The sequence below is a fragment of the Anoplolepis gracilipes genome, chromosome 11, assembly GCF_047496725.1.
Source record: "Anoplolepis gracilipes chromosome 11, ASM4749672v1, whole genome shotgun sequence".
NCBI lineage: Eukaryota > Metazoa > Arthropoda > Insecta > Hymenoptera > Formicidae > Anoplolepis > Anoplolepis gracilipes.
In genome coordinates this window covers 9,711,864-9,727,748 of record NC_132980.1, presented here as the reverse complement: position 1 = coordinate 9,727,748, position 15,885 = coordinate 9,711,864, and the positions used below count along the sequence as shown (strand labels likewise).

At 38.9% G+C, this 15,885-nt stretch overlaps 1 protein-coding gene across 1 annotated transcript; it reads left to right on the top strand.

Annotated features, from left to right (window-relative positions):
• Window positions 1-952: 952 nt before the first annotated feature.
• On the top strand, window positions 953-15,598 carry Ac3 (adenylate cyclase 3). The gene is made up of 9 exons (XM_072902573.1): window positions 953-2,710; window positions 5,757-6,136; window positions 9,043-9,327; window positions 9,561-9,850; window positions 10,392-10,720; window positions 11,690-12,037; window positions 13,164-13,469; window positions 13,663-13,998; window positions 14,129-15,598. The coding sequence occupies exons 1-9, from the start codon at window positions 2,081-2,083 to the stop codon at window positions 14,309-14,311; spliced, it is 3,087 nt and encodes a 1,028-aa protein (XP_072758674.1). The 5' UTR covers window positions 953-2,080; the 3' UTR covers window positions 14,312-15,598.
• Window positions 15,599-15,885: the final 287 nt, after the last annotated feature.

Below are 15,885 nucleotides of genomic sequence, written 5' to 3'. Positions count from 1 at the left end.
ACTAATAGCTGCGCTTGTTGAACTTTGCGAGTGGATCAAGTTTCGATAACACTCGCGGTTATAAACTGATGCAGCTAGAAATTAACAAGATAATTTTGCGAAACAAATATGCTATTGATTTAACTGTCGACGAAGGTTGATTTAATATTCCTGAAATATTGTACTTTTAAGGAATTGTTTTCTATAATGAAAAGAGAAGAGCTAAACGAGGCATTCCGCGATAATTGGGACGTAATTAAATTTGTATGAAGAGAAAATAATTATATATTATATGAAGAATAAACTCTACGCAAAGTAAAAGTTAATGAATGTCTTAATGAGTATAATTGGCCAAGAATTATGACTCAGAGAATTTAAAAAAATACAACACATTTTAAAAAATCTTATAATTCGAAAAACTCAGTGTGCCTTTGCCATATGCCATATACGATTAAGAGCACGTGCGCGATTTTTGACATTTCATATAATTAGAATTTGCTTTATCGCGTCTCCCTTCAGCGCGTAATATGGTGCGTCATATCTGTTGATTGTCATGGTTTCTATTATTTATGACATGATTGGCTAAGAAATTTTCTTCTCAACCAAGAGAGTAGCCATATATATATATATATATATATATATATATACAGGGTGAGTCATTGAAAATTGCTATTCTTGCATTCTAAGATATCTGTCTTATAGAAAAATATTTCAGATAAAAATTACTTGATTTTGAGAGAAACAATCTGTAATTAGTTTTAATCTTAATCTAGGTAATTTCAATATTTTAAAATAATCTTTGTTTTTTTTTTTTTTTTTAACAAAAGTGTATGTTTTTTTAAATAAATAGATTCTCCAGCATTCTACAAGTATATAATTTTTGTTAAAAAAAAACAAAGATTACGTTATATGCATATGTCACAAAATATGACATAATAAATTATAAAAATATCTCACAAGCTATCGATTTTTTAATTGTTACATCTTAATATTTTTACATCTAAAATAATGTTAGTAGAATTGATTCTCTGACGTTAAAGAAAAAGCGCATATAATTTCATTAAAAAAAAAAAAAAAAATTAAAAAAATAAAGTAAAGATGTCCTTGAAATCTGTAAAGCATCTCCGTTTCAAAATAATCATGCTAATTAGAAAATGTTCCTCTCGAAATCAGTAACTTTTATCCGAAAGATTTTTCCGTAAAACACTTATCTCAGGATTGATTAGAAACGCCAATTTCTAGTGACTCACCCTGTATACATGGTATAGTCAACGTGCCCGAGGGATTGCCGCGAGCTGATTACGTTCGTCCGTCCTAAAATAAAAGCGTGATCCGCTCCGGGACGGACTCGGGATGAAATCCACGGAAGGTGAGTTCGCGCACGCGGGGCGCAGATTAGGTCTTCGATATATGTACGTACAATAGGACCCGCGCACAGTAGAAGGAGGCGCACAGGTAGAGCCTGGCGTCAACTGCTGGGGTTTGTGGTGGTTGATATCGACCCGAGTTGGAGGAGTCGTGTGGCGACCTCAGGATCGCAGGGCGCACGCTTGGACGTGGTGGCTACGGGAAGAAAGAGAAGGCGGCGGCGAAAAACCACGCGGCAAACGGAGATGAATAGACAGGGTAGAGTGCGGTGCCAGGGAGGGTGGCGAGGAATATATCGGCGACCATGTATATACGCGACCGTGGAGGAGGTAGGCCGTGCAGAAGAGGTAGTAGCTGTCCGCCGGTAGTAGCAACCCGGCTGGCTGGAGCACCCTACACGCGGGTGCGGGTGCTGTGCCCTGAGAGAAGCTCGTCCGGCGCTCGACACGCGCGCGCGCGCGCGCGCGCGAGTGTGTGTATGTGTGTGTGCGTGCGCGAGAGTGCGTGAATACCCAAAGTGTATCCTTAGGATAACAGCTGCGTCAGCGAGCTGTCGGGAATTTCGAAGGCAGAGTCCGAGAGACGAGACGGGACTTGGAAAATCGAGTCCGAGGGACGAGCGGGATATGTATCCCACGAGAAGACGGTGGCGAGAGTGATCGTGCCGTGATCGGTCGATCGTCCCTATAGACGAGGAAGCGGCGATCGCGGCGGTCGCGGTAGATCCGGAAAGATGTGCAACGATTGCGCGGCGCACGTTTTAACGGACGACGACGACGACGACCGTAACATCGGCGCCATGTCGCAGGGACAGGAAACGACGAACGAGGAATCCTACCTCAACTGTGGCAGACCGTCGAATCTGTTCAAGACGAGCTTCAGCAGCGTCCGACTCGAGAAGCTGTATCGCGCCTCGTCCTTGCAACAGCGTCGCGGCGGTCTCACGTGCTTTCTTATGTCGGCGATCTTTTACGGCATCTACTGGATGTCAACGCCGGGTATCGAGCGGCTGGCGCGTAGCGTTACCGCCGTGTTCCTCAGCCTAAACATCGGCCTGCTGATATGGGCCGAACGCGGTACCAAAGCGAGGAACTCACTCTGGTCGGTGGTACCGTGCATAGTCGGGCAGATGTGGATCGTCCACCTGCCCGCACAGCTGTTCCTCAAGTCCGCCAAGGTCACCCCGCGGGACGGTCTAGGCTGGATGTTGCTGTTGCTATACTTGCTGTTTGCCAGTCTGCCGCTCAAGCTCTGCCGTTGTACGTTGCTCGCCCTTAGCAGCGTTCTCATCTACTTTTTCGCCGTGATCGGCCTCTCTAGCGCGACGTTGGAGGACCTCAAGATGCAGCCCATCGACGTTTTGGTAGGTAACCGTGTAAATATCTCGTCCCGCGCATCCGTCCATCGGAGGATCCCGCGATTGGGTTCTCCGAGTTGATGGATCGTTAAGAAGGGGTTGGAATTGAATTGAGAGAGCTATCCCTCTCTTCTCCAAGCTCGAGATGGTGCTCGAGAGAATCGCGCGGCGAGGGCGTCAAGGTTCAAGCACCGCGTTGACGGAGACGAGTCTTCTTTTGATTCGCAAACGCGTGAAACCTACTCGTCATAATTTTAATCAATGCAAGAGCTAGTCCTCGCGTAATTCATCACATGACCTCTCCTTCCATTTATAGCACCCCTCTATAGGATTATTAAAAATAACTCGAATACTCATATACACCGCATTCTATATTTAATGAGTCAAGTCCCTTCAATCAGGCCTAAAAACGGCGTGATAAAACAGCGTGCTTAGAATGCAGATACCGTGCCGTATCGAAAAAAAAAAAAAAAAAAAAAAAACCGTCGCTGTCTCGGGGGAAAAAAGAAAAAAAAGAGAGAAACCGATAGTCGGAGGGACAATAAAATCGAGTACGCACTCTCTTCGCGAGATACGGGACCGTTTTTCACGAATGAGGCGAGCACAATCGCGCGTGACGAAGTGAAAAATCAAAGCAACGAATAGCACCCGTATTAATTGCGTTCAAGGGATGAAACGCAATAGGCGCGGAGGATGGAAACAATGATGTCGCCGACGCCGACATCGACAAACTAATTCACTGCCAACCGAGGACCGACGGCGCGAGCACCAACATCGATCCACACTCAACGAGGCATATCTCCGCTACTTTTACGCAAATACGGTTAATACACGATTGCGAAAAAAAAAAAAAAAAGAGAAAATATTAGACATATTTGAGGACGTGTTTTCTTTTTTTTTTTTTCTTTACAAACATTCTCTTTCACGAGGAAGACTCGAGAATCAAAAAAAAAGAAATTAAACGATAAAACTGATGTAAATTTCATTGCGTCTCTTTTAAAAAAATTATTCGAGATAAAATCGGTATAAAGAAAAAATTAAATACACATATCGCACTAGTATCGCGGATTTGTCCTATATTATTACATTGGGAAAGGTTTGTAAAACGAGTAGGCTACGCGAGAGGACGAAAATATTTATAAGAGACTATTAATTGCAAATTATATACTATTTCTAGTTATAACTCTTGACCTTAGACACTTTTGCACGTTGACGGCAACCGCAGCTGACGCGAGTTACGCTACATTTATCACATTAATACATGTATCACACTTGTGAGATGAAGGATGCTACAAATGAGTTCTTCATGATTTTTATCAGTATCTAATGATGCAGTTATCCAGTGATTTATGATAATTTAATTCACTTTTTATGTAAAAATGTAATTATTACATTAAAAAAAAATCTATTGATAATTTATTCATATATATATATATTTTTTTATATGTTCTAATCTAACTCAATGTTTGTTTTATTATTGAGAAAACAAAAAATTGGTCTCGCTATTAGTATTAATTTCTCAGAGATTTTTATATTAATTTATCATATACATATACCTATATTATCTTTTATTTTTTAATTTTTTTTACCGTAAATAAAATTATGAAATTATCAACAACCTATAAAAATTAATATGTAAAACGCGCTATACTTGCCATGTATAGGCCTGCTTTATCGATCCTAGTACGCAATGCAATATCATTGTTGAAACGATAATAGCATCGCAGTATATCGCAAGCAAAGTTGAATTCGCGTATCTTTGTTCCACGAGCACCGGAATATTCAATATGACAAACTACAGTCTCATGGAATTGCGGTTTCAAATGAGCGTAACGCACGTGCACACAGCAAAAGATCTTTTAAGAAGAAACTTGTGAGGCGATCTCTTCATTTTTCACATTATCTCGCCAGATATTTTCTCTGCAATTTTTATTTGATCGCAAGGAGAATAGCACGATTATCGAATTACACAAAGAGTTTGTATTGGAATTCAAGAGGTTTTGGAATTTGCCGAGATTATCTTACACGAGATATCGGATTTTCTTTATCTTTTTCATTTATTTACGAGAATCGAGTAAGAAATCAAAATTGTTTTTACTACATAATATTACGACCGCGGTTGGAAAACGCGCAAGATCAAATATTAAATAACCCAGGCAATTGTCGGCGCGGGAAATTATTCTAACGGATAATTGGCTCGTCATTGATCTACTATAGTACCGATATAGTAAACAGTACAGGTGCATCGACCGAGGTGTGCGAAACTTTTGGCAGCGGATATCGTGTGAAAGCGAAAGCTGGAAGTAGACGTGCAAGCACGTGGCTCTCGTCGTTAGTAACACTCGAGTAGAGTTTGGTCAATGGTAGTTTAAAATAGAGAGCGCGACAGAGATAGAGGCGCGATGTAATAAGAGCGAAATGGTGTGAAAGAGAGAAAAAGCGAGAGAGTGTGAGAGAACGGCAACGATGGCTGGGCAACGATGCGTGAGGTTGCCTTTCGATACGCGACGCTCAATGCTTTTTCGCTGGCAATAGAGGACAACCCGGTACACAGTGGAATGTCATCCGGAAAAGTGACCTTGCGATCGAGATATCGACTATCTTTCTTATTGACGTTACGCGAAGCTACTATTTTCTCTCGCTCTCTTTCAGATCACGATGACTCTCTTATTTCCATTCCATTTTTAGTTTCTCTGATATTAAAATATCAAATATTTTTAATTATTTATATATGTATATATATATATATATATATATATATACAGGAAAGCGCTCTGAATATATTTAGTTGCCATAAAAAGGTTTCGTATACATATTTCTATAAAAGAATTTTCTTACACATGGTCGTTTGAATTTCTGAACGTTTAAGAAAAAGTTCAATAAATTTTTTTTTACCTACCTCGCGGCGTGATTACATTTGTAATGAAGTTTTAATAAAGGCGCCTAATGAACTCGCCGCCGCGGTTCTCGCGTTTGCGACCAGCTCGCCCTCGCATAGTAATCGCCTGACACGTAATCGTAAATCGTAAAGCTTCGTAAAAACGTCCTGTAGATCCTGACGGTGACACTCTTTGCCGGCGCCGCTATTTTGGGTGCTTGCAGCTACTGTCTGGCAGAATTCCAGCAGCGCCGGGCGTTCCTGGAGACCAGGCAGAGCCTGGAGGTCCAGCTTATGATCGAGGAACAGAGCGCGGAGCAGGAGCGACTGCTGCTAAGCGTTCTGCCGGAACACGTCGCGGTGAAGATGCGGCAGGACCTCGGCGCGTCCCTCGACACGCAATTCAAGAAGATCTACATGTCCAGGCACGAGAACGTGTCGATACTTTACGCCGACATAGTCGGTTTCACCGCTATCTCGTCGACCTACAGCGCCAGCGAGCTCGTCAAGATACTCAACGAGCTATTCGCACGATTCGATCAGCTCAGCGAACGGTATTTATTTTTAAAATTTCCATTAAAAACGATATTATTAATTATAGACAATTTATCTCCTTTGCGTTAAGTCAAGAATATGTTGCGTTTAATACTATAATATATTAAATTTAACATCTCACTTTTATTATATTCTTGCGTCTTTTGCTTCAGTCTTTATCGATTTTATGAGAAAAGTATATTGCACACAGGTTGAGAAATGCTGTTCTCGTAGGTAGTAGATCTTTATCGGAAAACCATGTCTTAAATATTCGTGTCAAGCTAAAGTCTCTCATTTCCTAGAAAGTCATTAATTGAGAGTTTTCGATTTATTTTTAATAGTTATCGAGTGCACTAGATAGATTAAATAAATATTTCTAGCCATTAAAAGTAAAGAAATTAAAAATTAAAAATGAAAGAAATTGCTCGAGACAAGTAGACGCCAAGTGCATTCTGCGTTTTTATCCACCGACGACTTTTTCAGCATTTCGTGCCAGGTTTTAAGCACTTGAGAGTTTCACAATAGTTTTACAAAAAGTTTTATGCGTACAAATTATTTTAGAATATTAATTAAATGAATTAAATTGCCAAATTAAACGCCGGTTCTATTTCGATAGTTCTATCAGTTTATTAATATCGATTATATCAGATTTTATATTATTTTGTAAGCACTTTTAATTTCCAGAGAGAGTTTTATACATAAAAAAATAAAAATTTTTAGAATAATTAAAATTTATTAAACAAATTAGATTGCCCGACAAGCCGGAAAGTATAATTATCAAAATGAGACGTTGGTCGTATTTCAACAGTATTATCGACTTTAAATAAGATTTCTGTGTTATTCCGTAATTATTTTTAATTTTTAGCAAAAGTTTTATGCGTATCAATTATTAAAATACTTATTAAATAAATTAGATATCGCCCGAGTTGCCGTATAATACGTATTAAAGTTGATAGAACTATCGAAGTACGACTAGCGTCTCACATCGATACTTGTATATGTCCTCGATGTCTTGGACCTTCAAACTTGTTTATAAATATTCTAATAATTTTTACGCATAGAACTGTTTATAGAATTGTTGTCGAATTCTTAAGCGCTTAAAATCTAACAAAAAAAAATGTTATCGTCGAAGGACAAAATGAACAGTAACGCAACATAAATTTAGCATCTCAGTCCCGAGCCATTTATTTGATTTAATAATCAAAACTATTTATTTATCTATCTAAAAAATTATTAAAAATAAAGTCAGAATCAATAATTAATGAGTTTCCACGAGAAATGAGACGCTAGCTTCATACACATCCAAATGGAATTGCACGAAATACGCTATGCGATTATCGCGACAAAAAAGAAATTAATTCCGCGAATAAAACATAATAAATTACCTTATTATTGCTTCACAAAGCCCGATATCATCCCAAGTCTACTTATCTTCTTCTTATCCTTTGTCGATACATCTTTGTCGAAAGCACTCACAAAACACTTGCATTTAATTATGATATATATTAATAAATGCACTAATTAAGCAAATAAGACGATCGCGTGACATTTTGCATGACATTTTAGATAATAATCGCACTCCTCGGCGCGCACTTGATTTTAATTGCGACGTAGAATAACGCGAAAAAATATAAGCATTCATCGCGCGAGCAATCAGCACAGATATATAAATCTAATATTTCCGAATATTATATTACACAGTTACATCGGACCGATACTTGATTATCGCCTCACGAATGATAAAATTACACGTACAGCACGTTATATATAATACATATAAAAAACTTGGTGTGTATTTTTTGCGCGGATTAATAAATAGTACGCTGAAACGATCATCCGTCTTTCGAATCGGCACTTAAACGACACTTGTATGAAACTCACCATTTATAATAATGCAATAAATTATCTCAATGTCGTCTACGAATATCGAAAGAAGTAAATCACGATCGCACAGAATAGATGACTGCCGAGATAATCGCCCGTTATTCAATTCGGCACTCCCGACACTTGTTCGTTCGAAAAATTTCCTCTATCGATCGATAAAAAGACGCGAGAGAAGGATCATCTCCCACAAAATGACCTCGGTAATGCTGTAGCTGTAATATGTATAAGAGCATCCCCACGGGCTACAGAGATAGAACTATTGAAATATGACTACCGTCTCACCTCGGTATTTATATTAAAATTTAGTAAAAAAAAAAATCATCGACCAAACGTAAAATAGGATTTTATTGTCATTTATAAAACTATTAAAAATAAAGCCAGAACAATTAATGAGTTTCCTCATTGAGACGTCCATTTCATACACATCAAATATTTCGCAGTAATTAATTTTTAAATTATTTATGACAAGGAATTGAATCATATGTTGTTATCAGCAAAATTGAAGTAGCCACATATATATTTAAAAAAGAACATGGACATCTATTATGTCATGCGTCGTAAAGAAAAGTATTTTATGATTCTATTACTTAATGTATGTGTATATACATATATTAAGCAAGGCTTCGCGTGCCACTAAATGCTAATCATAAAATGACTCAGTAAAATGATAGAATTCCGTAGCTCGCGCGTTCTATTTCCGCCCGGGGAAAACGAAAATTGCATGCGATCAACGTGACGACCATTGATTCCATTTCGAGCGAATTCCCTACTGATTCTTTCGTCGACTAAGCCGACTACGTAAATCCTGTCGCAGGGGGAGGTCCTTCGAGGACACCGGCAATCGATATCCCCGGGGACGTTTTCCATCGTCGTCAAAGACACTTTGCAGCTTATGTTATCGTTCGTCGACGCGTAGCATTTTTATTATTCCATTATATTTTCTAAGAGATGAAAAATACTTTTTCTCTATATAAATTAATTGAAATGTTCTTACGAATCGACAAACAATTGTATGACAATCTGTATAAAATCTTATTCCTAGATACGAGCAAATGCGTATCAAGATTCTGGGGGACTGTTACTATTGCATAAGTGGTGCGCCCGTTGAAAGGCCGGACCACGCGGTTCTCTCTGTGTACATGGGTCTGTCTATGGTGGAAGCGATCAAGTACGTTCAACAGACGACAAACAGCCCCGTCGATATGAGGGTGGGCATTCATACGGGCGCGGTGCTCGCCGGGGTTCTCGGTCAAAGGCAATGGCAGTTTGACGTTTACAGCAAGGACGTCGAACTGGCGAATAAGATGGAAAGCAGCGGAAGGGCTGGGTAAGAATCATTAAATTTCTAGATTTCTCTATTATCGTGTTCGGAAAAGTTATTCCGAGACAAATTGGAAAATATCAATTAATATCAAGTACGTTTTATTTCAATGGAAATTCGCGAATTATCGAGAGATATTAGCTTCTATTTTTTTTTTTTTTTTTTTTTTTTTTTTTTTATCTCCGTGGCATCGAGGTCACGCTTGCATGTCAAAGGCGTAAATAAATAAATGCTTAAAGGAGGGTACACATCTCGAACTCGACGTTGAGCTTCTTGAATGGAGAATTCGAGGTCGAGCCGGCGCACGGGGAGGATCGGGAAGAGGCACTCCAAAAGGCCGGCCTTGTCACTTACTTTATCGTGAGAGCCTTGAAGCCATTTAAGCCAGCGGTGACGAAGAGCCTCGCGTCGTTGGCGGACGCGGAGAACTCGCAAAGGATAATGGAGAATGCGCAAGACAAGAGGGACAATAGCAAGGAAGACTCTGAAGAATTTCAACAACGTCTGAGAAAAAAACTCGACAGTAGAGGTAAAAATTAGCGTTGATATATTTTCGGCTAGAATCGCGCGTGATGTTTTGAGTAGAAAAAAATTTGGTGATATTAATTCGAAAAGGATTAAATCGTGGGACGTTGCTTCTCGTTCGAGCTCGATAAGCGGCTTAAAAATTGCGCGCATGCATTCGCTATGAGTGCTATTATCATCGGATGCTACAATTATCGATGCGGACACCGATTACAATCGACGTTCGAGCGAACGTGTCACTCGTATCGATTAACATTTAATTAAGCGTTGGCGATAAAAATTCATTTAAATACACTCGAGAAATTATGTGAGAAAGAAAGCGGAAAACTGATTTTATTATGGGGGGAAAAATTTCATCTTGAAAAAAAAAAAAATTTTGTGTCAATTCGTTGGATATCAAATTTTGTCGGATGTAAGTCGAGAATTAATCTTGACGGGCGGAGATCGACCGGATAATAATCCACAAGTGGCTAATTGCCGGACATCCGGCCGTCCCATTAACGGCTCAAGCCTTAAATGTGACGTCAGCGCACGAATCCTCGTAGGTGGTGCTACCGACCTGAAAGGTCACGTCTCCTGGTTGACCCTACGGTTCAAGGATTCGGGAATGGAGACGGCGTTCCACGAAACATTGGAGGCCTTCTCACCGCTGTCGCTCCTCGGCGGGCCTTTGGTGACGATGTGCGCAGCCCCGGTCTGGAGGCTGCAACCCTGGGGACCGTTCACATGGGGTGGTGCCGGCGTGGTCGCCCTCTTCGGCATCGTGCTAGCTGGGGCCACCTGTCTAGGTAGTGCGGTCAGGGCGACGTGGCTCAGAAGCACTCTTGCCCTCCTAATGACTTTCTCCCTTATAATTTTTCTGCTATTGGATATGGTAAGAACTCGAACAGCTGGTCTCTCGATCGATACTTGTTGCTGCAACTTGACTGCATTAGAGATTATATTCATTAACAGAAATATAACAATGTAGTCACTTGCAGCAATATTATATTATAATCCGCAACATTATATTTTTCAAGCTATATAAATATTAATAAGATAAGAATAAAATACGAAATATATATATATATATATATATATATAATTCAAATATTTTTATGTTTCTTACATTATTTTTTAATAAAAAAACAGAAATATCTTGATCTCTCGAATATGATATAATATTCTTTTCTCTTGAAATAAATGCAGAGAAACAAGACCGTAATATTCTGCATTATATTCTATTTTAAACATTATAAGAAATATTTCTACTTTTAATATCTTTAAAAAAAATTAATTTTAATATAACGTAATTATATTTAATTAATGTAATTAATACACAATTATTATATGTTTAATATAATATAATTATATTTCTAGTGTATTATTACTCTGTCTAAAAATCTGAAATAAGATTGCAGTATTCGAGATATTATATTCTCGACATTAAATACAAAGAAATATTTTATCATCATTCATATCATCATTTAAATATCTAAAAATAGACACTTTAATTTCTAATATTCTGCATTATATTCTATTTTAAACATTATAAGAAATATTTCTACATTTAATATCTTAAAAAAATTAATTTAAATATAACGTAATTATATTTAATTAATTTAATTAATACACAACTATTATGTGCTTAATGTAATATAATTATATTTCTAGTGTAAGCATAACTCTGTCCAAAAATCTGAAATAAGATTGCAGTATTCGAGATATTATATTCTCGACATTAAATACAAAGAAATATTTATCATCATTCGTATCATTATTTGAATATTTAAAAATAGACGCTTTAATTTCTAATATTCTGCAAATCTTGCCAACAATTTTACATTAATCTTCCTGTTTGCAGACCAACTGTGCGATTATCGACGACATTGAACCGTCAAGGAACATCTCGCTAATTGTAAACTGGCGGTCCCTACGGTGTCCGTATCCTTCGTATTACTCATACATCGGTGTCCTCGCGTTAATCGCCATCTCGATGCCGACATACCTCTGTTACCTGACCAAGGCGTGCCTGATGTATTTCCTTGCCGGCGCGCAGTCCTGCATCAACATTATGTTCCTTGCGTCGAGCCTCGACAGAGAGGACATGGCATCGAATACATCTGGACGAGCAGTGCCCTTCCCGCTGAAATATTCGTTGGCGGCCACCCTATTTATTGTCGCGACCGCCCTGATCATTGTAGCCAGATACGTAAGTGCAAAGTTTTTTTTTTCTTAAAAAGATTTTGAATATTTTTGGTAACATTTTTTTTCTACGTTAATAACAATATGTCGGCATATAATAAATGAATATCGAGTACGCGATTTCAAATGACGACGTGAATTTCCGCGTGTTCGAAAAAATCTGACACGACTGTGTCGACCGCTACAAGCTTTCATGAGTAGATATGTTCTATACGGTCTTTTGTAATAACGTAAATCGACTTCCTGCACGTTACAGCGTGGAAAATGTGGGAAATGTAACGGCTTGCGAAAATGATCCCTTCCTTCGACGACATCGACAGGCATGTCGATAAAAGAACAATCAATTCTCCCGGGTTTATAAAATCGTGTCGACGATCCAATTCGCGAAAGAGCCAAGCGTCGCGTTGAAGAATCCGCTATCAAAAGCGGGATCGAATGGCTTGAAATATCATTCTCATAAATTGATAGCGACGGTATATTTTTTTAAAAAATCATACATATATATCATTTTATTATATTTAATATTTCGAGGTAAAATTATTCTTAGTTCTCATATTATTGCGATCACATTTTATTTTGTATGCCGTAAAGTGAGACGAACGGCAGAGAGTTATTGCGATTTCCCAAAATAACTTTGCAATCGGTATCGGGTGTGAAATAGAAACATAATCCGTTTTGCGGACAGCGACGACAACGGCCGAGTTAGGTTCAATCGACAAATTGGACCTCGAGTAATTTGTGATTTTCGAGTGGGCTTTTCACGATAGATGTTGAATGACACTCTATTCGTCCAGCGCGATTAGATTCTTCGTCCTTCTTGCTGCTGAAATTGTCGAGAGAGGCAAAAGCAATTTCGCATCGAATTTTCGTTTCTAACGAGACATTTCCTCTCAGTCGTCACGGAAATATAAGTCTCTGCGCTTCAGAAAACGAGAAATACAAATGTAGGACAATTCGGACAAAGATGCTGTTACATAATTTTGTTATTAGCAGCTATTTTATAATATAAATTAAATTACATAAAAAATATAACACACAGTCAGAAATATATTATTTCAAGTACGCCCAGTTCCAAATCTTTATTCAATTGAGCAAAAAAATTTCGCCGATAAATTGAATTTTTACGTGCGCAGGCTGAGAAGGCGCGAAGAATGCTATATCTACGAGGACGAGAAGTAATCGCGCAGAGAGAACGGGCAGCAGACATGAAGAGGAGGAATGGCGCGTTGATATATAACATTTTGCCGCCTCATGTGGCCGCCTATTTCTTGTCGCACGCGAGACACTACGACGATCTCTACAGCCAGAGCTATGCCGAGGTGGGCGTGTTGTTCGCCAGCATGCCGAATTTTGCAGACTTCTACAGCGAGGAGAGTATCAATAATCAAGGCCTCGAGTGCCTGAGGTTCCTGAACGAGGTCATCTCTGATTTCGACGCTGTAAGTTTACACTCGTTTATTTTGCAAAATTACGTAACGCTTTTCTTCTAAAAAAAAAAGGATCGATCCAACGCTTTAAATTTATTTAATTTTATAAAGGAGAAAATTCGCAAAAATCCTGCATTTAATAATCTTCACAGATTTTAACCTCAATAAATATTTAAATTTGTTTCCATATTTTTATTCCCGTTAGATTCTTGATCAGAAAAAATTCAAGAATATCATCAAGATCAAGACGATAGGCTCGACTTACATGGCTGCCTCGGGCATAACCGAATCGTCGCAATCGGAGAACGGTCCCCGGTGGGACCATCTCGTTACTCTCGTGGAGTTTGCTCTGGAGCTTAAAAAGGCTCTGTCAAGTATCAACGAGCAGAGCTTTAATCATTTTGTTCTGAAAATGGGCATCAATCACGGGCCGGTAACCGCCGGTGTCATCGGGGCGCGGAAGCCTCACTATGACATTTGGGGCAACACCGTCAATGTCGCGTCGAGAATGGAGAGCACAGGGAAAGTCGGCTGTATTCAGGTAGAGATTAGAATTAAATCGGCGATTATATTTTTATTTTTAATTTTCTTTTCCGTTAAAAATAATATCACTGAATATGAATTTTATTTCACGAAATAAAACATGAAAATTAAGAAAGGAAACCTTGCAGGTTACCGACGAGACGCGGAAGATACTGGAGCCCTTTGGTTTCGGATTCGAGCAGCGAGGTCTCGTGTTCGTCAAGGGCAAGGGACAGCTCTTGACGCACTATCTCGTCTCCAAGGACGGCGTTTTTCTGGACCTGGACAGCGATCTGCCCGTTGAACCCACTCATCCGATAATCTATCAATAAATGTAATGAAGGCTCTAACTCAAACGAGGGATAATTGCAAACCTCCACGAGAGTCATCAGATTGGACAAAAAAAATCCCATTACAGCTTTCCTCGAAATGTATCAGAGATTGGATGTGTGAAAGAAGAAGTTAACGTCCAATCTGATGACAATGAACATTCGTTCGCAAAACGACGAGCGGGAAGAGAAAGGAGAAGCCGGCGATTTGTAACTTAGACGACATTTCTATACGTCGAACGAAATTTTCTTGAAGAACGTTCGGCGAGCTAAATGTATTGTCGTAGAGAACTCTGTAAATGTTAGAGTCCTCGTGTCTCTCAGAAGGAAGGGATTGCGCGCGGAAGGAAAGACGAGAAGGATCGACCCCTGGATTGTTAATGGCTCCTCGAGTATCATCGTATACGTCACCATATCATCCATCGATTAATGTGAAAAGAGAGGATACGTTCCGACGAGAGTGTATCGAACTCGCGTACAGGGTATATTTGAAAAAAAAACCAAAGAATAATAGTTTTTAGACACATACTACAGGCCGAATGAAACGATATTTCGATGTGTCGTCATGTAAATAGCAGCAGATCCATAGGCGAGGAAGCAAAGATGTAATATTGTTAACCGATGTAATATAATAGCAGATGGATGTGTTTGTCGGATCAAGTTATCGAGAATCAGGATAAGAGTAGAAGAATAATCATTTCCTGTGTGTGATAAATCTCGCAGACCTAACTTCTTTCTCCAAATTATACTGACACGAAAAAAAAAAAAAAAAAAAACAATTTGCGTTCTGTCATTCTGTCACAATATCAGGATCTTAATTAATCTAGGATCTTTATTAGCACAGATAATAATAAAAAAAAAAAATCTCTCATCTGTATCTTAAAATAGCTCTTCATCGAGTTCCATGCTCGATTCACGATTCGTGTTCGCCTCGATCGTGCTTTCGACAGCGATGTGAATGAGAACGATACGAGAGAACCATTTGACGGAGCAAAGTATCGAATGCAAGTGAGTTCGACAAAAGTGATAACTTTATCGTCGTCGGGGGGAAAAAAAAAGAGAGGAAGAGAATCTTGAGGAAAAGATAGAAATATTAGCAAACCGACATTCTTGCGCTACTAATTATCGGCAACATTCGTACACAGCATTATTTTATCGTTTATTCGATGACGCGAAATTAAAGTGTCATAACGTCGATTTAACAAGAATTATAATATATTCACCTTCCGGACCTCATCCGTAGATATCCGCACAGTCGAAAGATATATCAGAGACAGTAAATATATAACTTAATAAAGAGTAAATAAAGACAACAAATACACCCTAGGGACTATAAACGCGTGCCGTATAAAAAAGAGGGAGAAGATAATGAACAAGGGAAAGAAACACGAAATCGCCGAGACGGTAATAATTTATTTTTCTACAGTCGCCGAGAGAGTTTATCACCAGACCAAGATTACTCGGATACGTACAACGTACGAAGAAGTTTAAGAGAATTTTCTACTAACTCTTTCGTTATGTACGACGGCACAAATCCCAATGCAAATATGGAAATCTCTCCCTGCGTGTGTTCAGGA

What these genes read in the sequence shown, in the direction of transcription:
- Ac3 (XM_072902573.1), top strand. Translation starts at nt 2,081, where the DNA reads ATGTGCAACGATTGCGCGGCGCACGTTTTAACGGACGACGACGACGAC. An exon ending in GAAAGCAGCGGAAGGGCTGG is followed by an intron (nt 9,328 to 9,560) that starts GTAAGAATCATT and finishes AAATGCTTAAAG; the next exon opens with GAGGGTACACATCTCGAACT. An exon ending in GGAAAGTCGGCTGTATTCAG is followed by an intron (nt 13,999 to 14,128) that starts GTAGAGATTAGA and finishes GAAACCTTGCAG; the next exon opens with GTTACCGACGAGACGCGGAA.